Source organism: Gekko japonicus, unplaced genomic scaffold, assembly GCF_001447785.1.
Source record: "Gekko japonicus isolate JY-2015 unplaced genomic scaffold, Gekko_japonicus_V1.1 scaffold211, whole genome shotgun sequence".
NCBI lineage: Eukaryota > Metazoa > Chordata > Lepidosauria > Squamata > Gekkonidae > Gekko > Gekko japonicus.
In genome coordinates, this window is record NW_015164187.1 from 247,435 (window position 1) to 263,025 (window position 15,591).

A 15,591-nucleotide genomic window follows, 5' to 3' on the forward strand; every position below is an offset into this window, starting at 1 on the left:
AGGCGGGCGACGGAAGGCCGATGCCTCCGTTGCCCGGCCCTCTACAGAATCCACCCCCCAAGCCTCCAGGTATTTCCCTCCTTAGAGCTGGCAACCCTACATTCCCCTCAGTGCCTGTTGGTAGGCAACTAAGCTTGGTCCTGTCACCTACTTTGGCCTTTGGGAGAAAACACATTGGGGCCAATCCTGATAGGGTTGCCAACTCCAGATGGGAAATTCCTGGAGACTTGAGGGATGGAGCCTGAAGAGGGTGAGGTTTGAGGAGGGGTGGGGCCTCAGACAGGTACACTGCCATAGACTCCACCCTCCAAACCAGCCATTTTGTCCTGGGTAACAATTGTTGCCAATCTCCAGGTGAGGGCTACAGATCACTCACAATTACAACTGCTCTTCAGGTAGCAGAGATCAGTTCCTCTGGAGAAAACAGTGGACTCTGTCATTATACCCTGCTGAGGTCACCACAGCAAATTGACACTGTTTGCCCAAAGCCAGAGCACTCCCCCAGAGCCTCTTTCTAGATCCCGTTGTATTGCTTTCACAACGGGCTTTACTGCTAGTTTATATATAAACAGTGATGTCATACAGTTGCACATATCATTCCTATGACCAGGTACATTTACAAATCGCATGAAATACATGTAAACCAAATCAAACGTATTTTGGCCACGTGGTGTTCTTCAGTGGTTAAAATCTTAGTAATCATACCATATACTTTTTTTTAAATGCACTATGCCTGACCACGGCAGTAACATTCAGATATAATTCTCCCCCCCCCCCCCCCCCCCCCCTTATCCCTGCTTTGCTCAGAAGACCTGAAGATAGTTGATATTAGTGCCCAACTTTCTCCATAAGCCAGGTCAGGATCAAGCGTCACCCAGTGATGTGTATAGCCTCATGTAGGAAACCAAATAACGAAACAATTGCTCTAATGATTCAGTTAACTTAAAAGCTGCAGAGATAATAGGATGGCTTCTCATTAGCCAGAATTTAGTGCTGTAAAAATTACCTTTTTAGTGTGTGGTTAGTTTTCTCACTTCGAAAGCAGACATTGCTCTCTGAAGTACTTGTGGCTAGGCCAACTGAAATACAAATAATCATTCCATTTCCTTATAGGGGTGAAGCAGGCTTGTTGTGAATTCCTGGAAAGCCAGCTGGATCCATCCAACTGCTTGGGGATCCGAGATTTCGCCGAAACACACAATTGTGTCGATTTAATGCAGGCAGCGGAGGTATTCAGCCAGAAGCATTTCCCAGATGTAGTTCAGCATGAAGAGTTCATCCTGTTAAGCCAAGAAGAAGTGGAGAAGCTCATTAAATGTGACGAGATTCAGGTAAAAGTTAGCTTTATGGCACAAGGAGCTAAGAGATGTTGCTCAGCTTTGACACAGGACAAGCAGAACCCCAGGATTAACAAGTGAAATAGTATCAGTGGCTGATCTGTCCCCCGTTTTGCTTGTCTTTTATCTGCTTTTTAACTGTTTGGCTGTATATTGTTGTTATTTTCTTGTAGTTTTATTGATTTTCAGTTAGGGTTCGATTTATTTCATTCATGTACTGCTTTGACTTTTTAAAAAAAGAATTAGGAATATTAACTAGTGAAAATCTCAGGCTGTTTTTTTTTCATACCTGATGAAGTCTTTTTCACACAGGAACAGGCTTGTTGATAAGAGTGCAGCAGCAGCAGCAGCAGGGGTTCCATGTGACAGGTTTCCCCGTAGCCTCCTTGACCCAATCCCCTGGCAGCAGCTATCCCCCTCTACCACAAGGGTTTTTCCCGTTTTTTTCCCTTAAAACTGGAAGTTGAATATTGTTATATCATTAAATTCCCAGTTTTCATTTTTTTAAAATTGAAGTTTCTATCACCTTTTTGTTGTGAAGACATGCTTTTTTACGTATATATCCACACCCAAAAGGCTGTAGCAGGGGTGGTCAAACTGTGGCTCGGGAGCTGCATGCGGCTCTTTCACACATATTGTGCAGCTCCCGGCAGGGCAGCTGGGGAAGCTAAATATAATTAGCAAACAAATATCATTGGACAAATAAATATCATTATCAATATCTGCTTTTACCACTTTTGTTATTATGTTTGGCAATCTCATTTAATGTTAATAAAAAGTTAATCTGCATATTTCCCAGTAAAAATGTGTAATATTTGTTCATGTCTTGCAGCTCTCAAACATCTGACATTTATGCTGTGTGGCTCTTACGTTAAGGAAGTTTGGCCACCCCTGGGCTATAGACTCACTTTAAAAAAGCCTGAGAATTCAGAAAACCTGATAACAGTGATTATTATAACAATATATTGAGAAACAACAAAATGCTATTCTGTGATGCATCAGTGTGGTGTTAATTATTATTATTATTTATTTCATTTTTATACTGCCCATAGTCATAAGAACATAAGGAACATAAGAGAAGCCAGTGTTGGATCAATGGCCCATCTAGTCCAACACTCTGTCACACAGTGGCCAAAAATACCAGGTGCCATCAGAAGGTCCAGCAGTGGGACCAGGACACTAGAAGCTCTCCCACTGTTGCCCCCCCCCCCACCCCCAGCATCACTTGCCCCAGAGCTCCTATCCATACCTTGTGGCTAATAGCCAGTGATGGATCTCTGCTCTCTGGGCGGTTCACAGCAATTATAAAACAGTAAGATACAAAAAAATATAAGATTAATATAAGATTAATATAAAATAATGTAAGAACATTTAAAAACAGTAAAAACAGTAAAAAAAATTAACAAAGACACCTAACTAATCATATTGAGCCCCTGAATGGCCAAAAATATCTTTAAAAGCCTCTGAAGGGGGCTGTCTTAACTTAATAATGTTGCACTAGGATTTAGGAGGTCCTGGTATGAATCTCTATTCTGCCATGGAAACTTGCTGTGTGACCCTGGGCCAATCACTCTCTCTCAGAGGGAACAAGGATACTCCCAAAAAAGGTCTCATATCCAAAATATACTCAATTCTGACGAACCTCAAATCCAAACAAATGGCTAGCTACCAAGTGGCCTGGCATAAAGAGCTCAAAATAAATCTTCAAGATGAGCAATGGAATCAGATATGGCACACCACTAGCCATATCTCCAAATCAGTAAAAATTCAAGCCGCTGCAAACAAAGTATTATTTAGATGGTACTTGACTCCGGTACGACTGGCCCATATGACTTCTAACATAAGTCCTCTCTGCTGGAAGCAATGTGGAGTTAAGGGCTCATTCCTCCATACATGGTGGGAATGTGTTCACATTCAAAACTTCTGGAAACAAATACTACAATCAATAAAACACATCACAGGAATCGTTACACCCTTTAACCCGTTACCGATACTGCTACATTTCTGGGAATCCGAACAAATACCTAAAATACGTAGAGAATTAGTTATTGTTCTCTTAACGGCTGCCAAAGCAGTCATCGCTCAGCAATGGAAAAGTAAGCAACCCCCATCAATAGCCCAGTGGTATGAGAAAATATGGGATTGTTTTACTCTAGAAAAATTTACAGTATTTACTCTTAGATCAACACTTGAGAGCACATTATTAGATCCATTAGACAAATGGCTTCCTTTCCTCGAAAAAATGGACGCAGAAAAGATAATCTGTGAGAAATGGGCACTGTTCAAAGTAGACTCAATATTGTGTTAATATCAAAACTAAAGTGTACTAAAACGGTTATTATGCACCATTAGATGTCGTTAAGCTAAGGTGTCATCCACTAATGTTTTTATTAACGTTTTTCCTTCATATTTCTGTATATTTACTTTAAAACTTAATAAAATGTTATTTTTTAAAAAAATCTCTCTCTCTCAGTATAACCTGCCTCACAGAATTGTTGGGATAAAATTGAGAAGAAAAAACACTGTACACTCATAGGAGAAAGAGCAGGGTATAAATATCTGAATAAATAGGGTAATGAGAAGATAAAAATTTAATGGCATATAATAGGAAAACAAGTCTTCAGTAGTGTTGCCGGAATCTAGGAAAGACTTTTTTAAACTTCATAACTTATGAAGCCTCCTTCTGATTCTTGTACCAAACCTACATTACCTGAATGTCTGCAACCCAAGTGCATCTTGCTCAGCTTTGTTAATTAAGCTTATGCAGCAGCCCATTTAAAATGATACACTGGGAATGTACAAAATCACATAATGACTTTTTTGTTTGCTTTGTCAGCATTACCTTTAAATCAAGCCTGACTCTTCAAATATGAACACTATTTATTCCGAAATACTGCAAGATCCTTTCCAGTGCCGTTCCACCGCCATCTAGTGTCTTCAGCTATGCACCTATCAGAGACTTCAATGTCTAAGTGTTTTTAAGATTTAAAATGAGCTAAGGCTTTGTTGGTTCACTTTTGCAAAATGTGATCAAATAATGTTTCCCCCCCCCCCATGTTATATAGTAAATGAACAGGATAACTCACTCAGAAACCTTGATGGCTGCAATTATGGATTCCAATCCTCCTGCTCCCCCCTTTAAAAATAACCTTCAGCTAAGGTCCATGGGGCTCTCCTGAACAGAGTATTGTGCAGATCAGAGGCTGTAAGAAGAAGGGGGAATCGAGTGAAAGCACTCCTCCCTGCCCTTTTATCAAACAAAGAGCAGGCAAAACTCAGAGGCTTGTTCTGTTCATGCAAGAAAGGAGAGGGTGATTTTGTTCTGTTTTCCCTTTCTTATTGCAGCCAACAGTGTGGCATGGTGTTTTGATAGGTGGGTCTGTCCCTTGACCCTCTGCAGAATATCAGGGAAGGAGCACAGCATGCACCAAGGTCAAGGTGGGGAAGAAACTGTGCCCATGAACTCTGTTTTTTCACAAAAGTAAGGATCCATCCCAAAAGAGAATTAGAGTGGAATAGTCAACAGTCTTCAGTCAAAACATGCAGAGGTACCTAGGGACATATAGAACATAATTATAAAGACCTCATCAGAATTACCATGCATTTTCTCAGTGATCCCTCCTTCTTAACTAATGTTTTTTGTTTTGTATGCATTATAACTATTTTGTATGTATTTTAATTGTTTTTAACTCTTTTTCTAAATGGTTTTAATTATGTTTGTTTGGGAGGATGTTGGTTTTAATGGTTTTTTAATATAATTTTATCATGTATATTTAAATTGTGACCTGCCTTGGAGGGGCAGAAAGGTGGTTTATCAATTCTGTAAATAAAGAAAGAAATATTCAAGGGTGATGTATAAGATCTAAACAAATGGTAATCCTTTCAGTTTTAATGGTTTGGCAGAACTGCAGCAATTAATGTGTTCCTTCCTACGATTTATTTGTTTCTTCTTTCAGCTTACCCTGATAACAATTTCTGGATCAACAGTTCCACCACTGTGTGTGCGTGTGTGTGTGTGTGTAAAGGGCTGTCAAGTCACTTCTGATTTATGGCTGTCCTATGAATTAATGTCCACTAAAACATCCTGTCATTAACAGCCTTGCTCAGGTCTTGCAAATGAAGGGCTGTGGCTTCCTCAGCAGTGGCCATCCATCTCATGTTGGGTCTTCCTCTTTTCCTGCTGCCTTCAACTTTCCCTAGCATTATTGTCTTCTCCAGTGACTCTTGTCTTCTCATAAAGCAACCAAAGTTTGATAGCCTCAGTTTAGCCCTTTTAGCTTCTAGGGAGAGTTCAGGCCCACTTTTTTATCTTTCTGGTGGTCCGTGGTATCTGTAAAACTCTCCTCCAACACCACATTTTAGATGAATCGACTTTTTTCCTGTCATCTTTCTTCATTGTCCAATTTTGTCCAATTTTCATAACCATGCATAGTAATGGGGAATACTGTGGCATGAATTAACTTGATCTTGGTTGCCAGCAACACATCCTTGCACTTAGTGATCTTTTCTAGATCCTTCATGGCTGCCCTTCCTCAGTCTCAGTTTTCTTCTGATTTCTCCCTTTTAGTTGATGATGGAGCCAAGGAATAGAAAATTTTGAACAATTTCAATTTTTGCATTGTCAACCTTAAAGTTGTAGTTCAGTCTGCTTTAAATAGCAATGCCACCAAAGTTCATAATTACCTTACTCAGAATATGAATGTGTTCGGCTCACAGTTCTTGTGATAATCAGTTAAGTGTCATTTCTCTTAAGAATTCCTCTGTGATTCAAGCTGTGAAACAAGTCTTTGAACTGATTAGACTGCTTTATAGGCACATGTGCATAAATTCTTTAGTGTTAGAGCCTTAATCTCCATGAAACTTTCTGTTGGAAACACACCCACCCCATTGATCTAGGTGGAAGAGCTAGGTATGAGAGCTAAAAACCTATTAACATATTCAGAGTTTCTTTCTTTTATGTTAGACTCTTCTACCAGTGAAGCATGTTTTTTATTACTTTTAAAAACTTTTATTCCACACTGGAACAGTAGTACAGAGAGTCCCCCCCGCCAAAGAAACAATATGGACATCATTATTACAGAGGCTAACAAAGGAGGAAAAGTTGTCATCATGCACAAAGCAGACTACATTCAGGAAGCCAAAAGATACCTCTCCAATACTACTGTCTTACAAACGACTATCCTCAGACCCCACTCAGGAATACCAAAAAGAACTAAACAGGATTATGAAAGAATTACCAATGCTCATACAGGAACAGAACTATATGGACAGAACTTGACCAGGCATTGTCTATCTTTTGCCCAAAATACACAAGCCTAGCAACCCAGGATGCCCTGTTGTTGCAGGCCTAGGCACTATTACCGTCGGGGTGACGGGTTACATGGACTCCATTCTCAGACCCCATGCCATCACTGCCCCAAGTTATGTGTGAGACACCACAGACTTCCATAGAAAATCCAATCTGTTAAGAAATCTTCCAGGAAACACGATTTTGGTTACCATGGTTGAGTCTCTGTATACCAACATCTGCAACAAGCTATTAGGAACACCCATCTCCGACAACACCATGACCACCTCACTACCAAGCTCTGCCAGTTTGTTCTTAGCCACAACTGCTTCAGATTTGGTGAGGATTTATTCCTTCAGATCAATGGCACAGCCATGGGCACCCTCATGGCACCACAATACGCTAACATGTTCATGGCTAACCTGGGTCAGCACTTCTTCAGCTCACATCCATTAACACCCCTCTTGTACCTGAGATTTATTGATGACATTTTCATAATTTGGGCACATGGGAAAGAAGCACAGGAGAAAATTCTCACAAGAAATCTAGACTCCACTGTACAAGTACATAATGGAAGCATAAAAACTACCTTGTACTGAAAATTTACGCATCAGCAAACATCTGCATACCTCCAGTCACCATTGCAAACACACCACATGATCCATCACCTACAGCCAGCCAAGCTCTATGCTACAGCCACATCTGTCATGATCCCTCAGACAGATTCTCACTTGCAGAATCTACAACAGAAATTTTTGGAATTACAATACTCACCTGATATAGTAAGGAAACAAAGCCAGAATGATACCAAGGGACAATCTCCTACAAGATAGGCCCAAACGAAACAGAACACCACTGGTGGGTCATGTAGACCTAAGAGTGGCAGTCCTCAAACAGAGAAGCTTCAAAGGGAGATTACAACATGAGATTGCTGCACTTGAGTTCATTCACAATTTCAGAACAATGGACCCTCCCCCAGGCTGAACAAGGACATAGGATTCTTATTTCAGTACAGGTTAATTTTCAGGTCCCAAGCATTTCCCCTCTGCTGTAATCAAGCTGACTGAAATATGCATTGTACTTTTGCATCTTGAGTTCCTCCCCCTCCCACCTTCTGACTGGGATATAAAGACTCAGAAATATCCATTTGAACTCTTATCTGATGAAGAGAGCTGTGGGTCTTGAAGAAAATGTGTTATCTCTGGCAAAGGTTATTTTAAAATTTCTATTTGTGCCAGTTCTTTAGCCTTTACATGGACTTTTAGCCTTCATGCACTCTAATGTTGCTACTATATTATTAGCCTTTTGTAATCAGCAGAATAAAAATCAAGACAAATTTAACATTAAAAAAAAACATTCTCAGCATCATCCTACTTCTGTGTATTTTTTCTGTGAGAGCACTCAAGAGCAGAGTTCCATTTTTTTAATTAAAAAGCCATTCCCCCCTGGAAGAAATATTATTTGTTTTCTTTTGTGCAGCCACACAGTGGCAGTTCAGTGAAGAGTGATAAATAAATAACAGTTTATGATGTGAGAGTTGAGACAAATGTGTCTTCTCCCACAAAAGACAAAACTTACAGGCAATTGTGTTGGTCCAATAAAAGAAAGCAGCAGAAGCACAATAACTTTATTAGGAGGACTAACTGAAACATTGTGAAGTAGCAAGAAACCTTGAGTTCCCCAGGCTCGTCATCAGATTGGATGTTAAGCAAAACTGAAAAATTGCACTAACGTTGCAATCCTGTGAAGAGTTACTCCAGTCTCATCTTGTTGGTTTGAATAGGCTTTGATTGGAATAACTTGGCATTGGATTACATGGGGGAATACTGTCTGCAAAGTCCAGTCTGTGTAATAGTTTTACAGCATCACTTTGCGAAGGATTGCATAGCGTTATGCAAATTTACTTTGTTAGACTGTATGAAGTGCAAAAAGGTCCTGGTGGTGCAGTCCACGACATAGGTGCCACCTGTATTCAGCCTGTGCAGCAGTCTTTCCTCCTGTGTCAAGGCCATCTGATCTGCACAAGATTAATCAATACTGTGCCTTTTCTTTAGGTGGATTCTGAAGAGCCTGTCTTTGAGGCAGTCATTAACTGGGTGAAGCATTCAAAGAAGGAAAGGGAAGCATCCTTGCCTGAGCTTCTGCAGTACGTCCGCATGCCGCTTCTCACCCCGCGCTACATAACCGATGTCATAGACACGGAGGTAGGGACAATAGTCTTATTTAAGCACTCTGTGGACTCACTAATGTTGCTGCTGAATTATAAAAGAACTGACTTGCAATAGTAGTGCCCTGGGTTAAATCCTCACAGCTTTCCACTGGTGCAAAAGGGAGGAGGGGTGATTTCACCTGCTTCCCCTCTCCACTGCAGCCACATGGCTTTTTGTCCAACTGGGTCCCCCGATATCTTCATAGCCTTTTCAGGTGTTCAGAAGGGCTGCTGGGGAAAGAGAAAGATGGGGAAATATCTGGTTCTGTTAGTGGAAAGCTGGTAGGATCCAGCATTGTGTCTTTACAGATGATCTTTTGTTACATTTTTCCTGCTTCTCAGGAAATGCTTATTGGGGAGGAGAGAACTTAAAAGTGGCTATCGATTCATTGGTTTTAATGTCTAGGATAATGCAGCTGACTGATTTGATGTAATTTTTCTGAATGCATGAATGTTTTGATGGTGGTTATGATCATAGGGAAATTTGCACATGCATAAAAATGAATGTCTTAATATGTTATAAAACAAATTACATTGGATGTAGCCATGACTCTTGTGAATAAAAGAAATTGCAAAGATGTTCCAGGTCAGTCGTTTGGGAGAAAATAAAAGCAGGTCTATGCGTTATGCAGAAAGTGGTGGTACACTGACATAGCAGAATTCAAGTCTGTACCCCATCAGTCCTCATAATGTTATTGCTCTTTTCTGTGAGTGATCTCTTTATGTGTAACCTCTGTAAAGGCACCTCCCTGTAGTGCTCTAAGCTGATGTGTGTTCTGCTGCCTCCTTGACTTCCTTATTGTCACTGACACCAAAGGCTCTCGCCTTAGAATTCTTAGGTAGACCAAAAGAACAGGATGGCTTATGGCTTTATGTTAGATTGACAGAACAGTCAGTGCATGGGGGTAGCTCTGATGTAAAAGGGGATCCTTTACTATAAAATAAAGTTATTTTTCTTAAACATGAATAGAGTTTATTTATAAGCCAAACAGCACAATGGTTTCTGTATGGTTAATAAGTGTAATGTTTCAGATAGGTAACTTAAGCATAATGGTTCCTTAGATAGACCTAACCATACAGGCTTATTTAATTAATTAGCCCATTGGCCAGTAAATTCCACAAAGCTTAACAACTTGCCACCAAGGGTAATAGCTTCCACACAGAACACAAATTTATCTCACACACTCTACAGCACCTCAGTTTGTTTCTCCACACACACACTGCTCAGCACTAACTCTCACACAAAGCCTCTCTCTGAACAAAGCCGTCAACTCTGCCCCTCTAGGGTACAGCTACCATCCAGTCTGCTATGGGTGAGTGAAATGTGTTATATTTCACTCACCCATCCAGTCCCCCTTTTCTTACCCTACAGGCCTACATTTTAGATCACAGCAACATATATTTAAAACTTCACATTAAAACATAGAAATAAAATACAAAAACAGTATTTACATGGCAGAACACCACAGTCCTCCTCTGAATGACTCAGGGTCAGTAGAGATAAGACAATGGAAGGTCTAAAACACATGGTTTCTTGGTAAATAGCAGCCACAGTGAGAGTTGATTCTGATTAGGGCTGTAGCCTGGGGTAGGAGGTAACTCTTTCATCCTGCAGCATTTTCTTGACTTAAATCTCCATCCCCGATCCACTGTTTATCTTGCTGGGGTAAACATACATTTTGCTTGAACGCTTCTTGCATATTTCCATGAGTAGGTCAAATACTAGCTATTGGGGTGGAGGGGGTGCTTTTTAGTTAGTAAAATGGCATGGAGGACCACCTCTGCCTACCCATTATCTGCACTGCAACTCTGATCCAATGTGGGGCTTCCCACAGCAACTTTTGACCAGGAGAAAATGTGTCGGAGATCCAGTCATGGCACTTGCAGTGTCTCATCCAGGTAGATTTTTCACATACTGTTTACTTACATTTTTTCAAAACAATCCTATAATTTAATGTATGATATCTATATGTCTTCCCTAGCCTTTTATTCGATGCAGCTTGCAGTGCAGAGACCTTGTTGATGAGGCTAAGAAGTTTCATCTAAGGCCTGAGCTTCGCAGCCAAATGCAGGGACCCAGAACCAGAGCACGTTTGGGTAAGCATCAGAGGAATAGGTATCACATTAGTTGGAGAATTGTGCAGTGTTGGGAGAGATTCAAAATGTTGAAGGTTGTCTGGCACGCCTGGAATGATTATTTTAGCCACTAATATTACATGGCAGTAGCCTTAGATGATTAAAAGAGTACTTATCTTCCTGAAGATATCTTTCTTTTGATCATTCAGAATTATGCATATGATGTGGATTAACATTGCTGGGACAAGTTGTTTATCCTGCGTTATGTCTTTGGTTAAAAAACTGAACGAAAGGACTGGCATTGTTCTAACTGGCATATTTTTTGCTGTCTAAGTTCAGGACTCTTGAACCAAGTCTCTTAGAGTTCAATAAAGACAGTCCAGGCATAAAGAGTATAATTTAAACAATAGCTTTATAGAGATAGGCTGTTTTATGTAGCTTTTCCTAAAGGAATAGTGAATATAAGCGCCTGAGATCAGCTTTTCATAAGTAAGCATATCTTAGCTCCATGTTGACTTGCAAAAGCTTAAGCCCATGCCTGATTATCATACATATTCTTATTTGTAGATGCTGAAAATTCTCAGTGCTAATTTCAGTTTACAAATAGATTGCTAGTGGAAAGTGCTGTGAAGTTGCAGCCAGTTTACAGCGATCCCACAGGGTTTTCAAGGCAAGAGATGTTCGGAGGTGGCTTGCCAGTGCCTGCGTCTGCATCACAACCCTGGACTTCCTTGGTGACAAATAGCTGAGCACGTTCAGAGAGATTCAAAATGCTTTTAAAAAGGCAACATTCCAAGGGTGCTTTGGAATGTAACAACCAAATTATTGCCCAGGCTGCAATTCAGAGATGTCATTAGGTTCTAATTCAAAAAATTTTGGTAATTAGAACATTTAACTGGGAGCAGTAAAATGAGCTCACAAAGGGCAAGTATATAACATACCAGCTAGAAAATAAAGCCCATATACACAGATGTAGGCAGCAGCATTGTCAAGAAAGAGCTAAAGGCTATATTGAGGCACAAGCTAACTATGAGTCACAAGCTAGCTATGAGTCATCAGAAAAGAAAAAGAAAGCAACAAAGACCAACCAACATGGGTATTAATAACACCCTTCTGTTTGGCATAAAGCCACAGTTGGATTTTGTGTTCAGGGTTTAAAGTAAAGGTAAAGGTTCCCTTGCTCGAAAGCCAGTCGAATCCGACTCTAGGGTTGCGGTGCTCATCTCCGTTTCAAAGCCGAAGAGCCAGCACTGTCTGAAGATGTTTCCGTGGTCATGTGGCCGGCATGACTAAACACCAAGGCGCACGGAACGCTGTTACCTTCCCACCGAAGTGGTACCTATTTATCTACTTGCAATTTCTTGCTTTCGAACTGCTAGGTTGGCAGTTTACGGCCATATAATTTTAGCCTTGAGAAGAAACCAGTAGAAATATAGCCTGTTTTAACAGCAGCCTTTTAAACCTTTGAAAATAGTTAACTATTGGCCTTGACCATGGGGTAAAAAACAACAGTGGTTATAATCCAGCACTCACACTGCTGCAATCCTAAACAGAGTTGTGCTCTGCTGAGCCCGTTGACTTCAGTGGACTAAGAAGGGTGTAACTGCTTAGCCTGGCATTGTCAGTCTGTTGGTTATGTGTTGCGCTCCTCCTTTGAAACAAAGCAGATGCAACATTTTTTTTGGTAACCTCCTAAAAAAATAATATTAGTAGTGTGATCCATTTTTGTACAGGTGCCAATGAAGTTCTTTTAGTAATCGGCGGCTTTGGAAGTCAGCAATCACCTATTGATGTGGTAGAGAAATATGACCCAAAGACACAAGAGTGGAGTTTTCTACCAGTAAGTATTTTGTCACCCTTCTCACATTTTTGACAATAAGAAATGCTAGGCACCTAGTTTAATAACTTGTGTAACCAAAATGAACAAGCTAATTAGATTGTTGTGTACAAGTGCATGTAAACTGTGCCCCAGCACCTACTTTTAAAAGCACAGTCATCTTTAGGAGGAGGGAGTTTAGAACAGAGAAGTTGCAGTGCTGATTTGCCCTTTCTCCTCCCTCTGTTTATGCTTTCAGATTCCTCACCCTGTCCCAGCATCTTTTCCCCTGTAGATTCTAACCCCACTGTTCCCCCTAAAACAACATCTTCCCAGATAACAGTTGCAGAGAATATGTGTGTGGACTGAACACATTAAAAGCAGTACATCCATACAGGCAGTATCAATGTAGGAAAGTCTCCTTGTATAAAAGTATGTTCAGATGAAGAATAAGGAATATTACATTTGGAATTTAAATTTGGCTTTACTCTAAGAACAAGCCAAAAGTTAAATTGAAGTTTTCTAAGTCTGAAGCAGTAGAACAAAATTTGAGTCCAGTGGCACCTTTAAGATCAACAAAGTTTAATTCTGGGTATAAGGTTTTGTGTGCGTGCACACTTCATCAGATACATTGAAACAGTTTTCCTTATGCCTTACATATAGGTAGAGAGAGGGGGGTTAGTTGCCAGGAAGGGCTAGTTAGAGTCAAGATGCATAAGTAACTGTGCGATAAGTATAGCTGAGATTGAATTAAAGCAGTTGGTAAGACCTGTGAATGGCAGCAAATGGACATAAGAATACAAGGGTTTACGAACAGATGTGAGAACTTCGTTTGAATCCAATGGCACCTCCAAGACCAACAAAGTTCAAATCTGGGTATAAGCGAGAACTGAGAGACTTAGCATGTGTAGATGCACACTTCTTCAGATACATTGAAACATATTTTGTCAAGCATTACATATAGGTGGGGGGGTTAGTTGACAGGAAGGGCTAATTAGAGTCAACATGCATAAGTACAGCTAAGATTGGAATAACACAATTGGTAAAATCTGTGAATAGCAGCAAATTAGCATACAAACAATAAAAGAGTTAACAAACAGATGTGAGAACTAAGTTTCCAGTGGCACCTCCAAGACCAACAAAGTTTAATTCTGGGTATAAGTGAAAACTGAATTACTTAGTATGTGTAGTGAGATTAGAACCCAATATCTCCGTTAAGCCCTGGGGGTTCCATTGTCCTGAGGGTTGTAATAACTTGTAATTCAGCAGTCTCCCATTCCAATCTGTTTCTGAAGTTCCTTTGCAATAAAACAGCTACTTTGAGGTCCCCCACTGAGTGCCCTGGGAGGTTGAAGTGTTCTCCTACAGGTTTCTCAGTCTTGTGATTCTTGATGCCAGATTTGTGCCCATTTATCCTTTGGTGCAGGGTTTTACCTGTTTGCCCTATGTAGAGAACTGAAGGGCATTGGTGGCATTTAATGGCATATACAATGTTAGAAGATGAGCAAGTGAATAAGCCCGAGATAGTGTAGTTGATGTTGTTAGGTTCAGTGATTGTGTTATCTGGGTGTATGTGGCAGCAACGTTGGCCTCTGGGTCTCAAACAACTCCTCACCTACAGCAATACAACATCCAATTTGAACATGGACATTGGTACTAGAGCTTGCAGTAAACCCAGATGCCAAGTTTGTTTCTTGTTTCCATTTTCTCTCTTTTCTAACACACATAGAGCATCAGTCGTAAAAGACGCTACGTTGCCACAGTATCCTTGCATGATCGAATATATGTGATAGGTGGTTACGATGGCCGTTCTCGACTCAGCTCTGTGGAGTGCTTGGATTATACGTCGGATGAAGACAGCATCTGGTACTCTGTGGCTCCAATGAACGTTAGACGGGGTCTAGCTGGAGCCACCACTCTGGGAGGTATGGGCTAAGTAACACATGGATATACTAAGCTGTCTGAATTGTGGCCAGTGTGACTTCTAGAATGCCAGAATCTTTTAGGAATCAGATCAGTGATGGGAGGGAGAATGGAGCTTTTCAAAGAGTTAGTAATGGTTGATGAGCAGCACACGTAGGTACAAATACAAGGGGGAGAAAGCCTTTCATCTAAAGACAGAAAATTAAACCTGGGATGGTAATTAATTTTTAGTTTCACTCTTGCACAGTATATAATTTTAGAGACCACGCATCTTTCCTAGTGACAATGGTGAACTTGTGAAGATCAAAACTGATACTACTGCCTAAAGCTCCTCTGTCTTCAGAATGCTGAATGTGACCCAAATATCTACATTATGTTTGTTATCTGGATCATAATTGACAGCAATTCAGTAAGATAGACCCTAATTAGAAACTCATGATGAAAGTTAGCACTACTGTGTTTGCCGTTTGAGATAAGTTGTTTTTAGGAGGCCATCCATTTATGTAGTAAAAATGTAGGAAGCCCAGTCATAGCTATTAGATGCTGAGCTGGCCCTGGCTGGGAGGGGGGGGGGATAGAAATTTAATAAATAACAATAATAACAACAACAACAACAATAATAATAATACCAATGTTACTTAGGTCCAAGTATTAGTTAACTTTCATTCACTTCAGATGTAAGAAGTAGACTGCTCATTTTATAAAACAGTTAATTTTTGTCAGACATCGTCCTGAATTTTAGTCAGGTGGTTTTATGTAGGTAAATTCAGACTATTTCCAAGACATTAAATTAACCCAAGTTATCTGGCCAATATACGTTTCATTGTAGATACTGTGATACATTTCAATCGGTTCATTAAAAGGAAAACACTTAATTGAATGAGTTGACAGTTCAATTATGAAGTCATCAGATTCTTGTGCCATCTCTCATAAGAACATAAGA

At 40.3% G+C, this 15,591-nt stretch overlaps 1 protein-coding gene across 1 annotated transcript in view; it reads left to right on the plus strand.

Moving 5' to 3' along the window:
• KLHL12 (kelch like family member 12) overlaps positions 1 to 15,591 on the plus strand; it is a 38,046-nt gene that overhangs the window by 12,582 nt on the left and 9,873 nt on the right. The window contains exons 4-8 of the mRNA XM_015408190.1: positions 1,114 to 1,331; positions 8,679 to 8,828; positions 10,816 to 10,930; positions 12,643 to 12,749; positions 14,455 to 14,650. Of these exons, the coding sequence (XP_015263676.1) occupies positions 1,114 to 1,331; positions 8,679 to 8,828; positions 10,816 to 10,930; positions 12,643 to 12,749; positions 14,455 to 14,650 (786 nt within the window). The remainder of the gene's footprint in view (positions 1 to 1,113; positions 1,332 to 8,678; positions 8,829 to 10,815; positions 10,931 to 12,642; positions 12,750 to 14,454; positions 14,651 to 15,591) is intronic.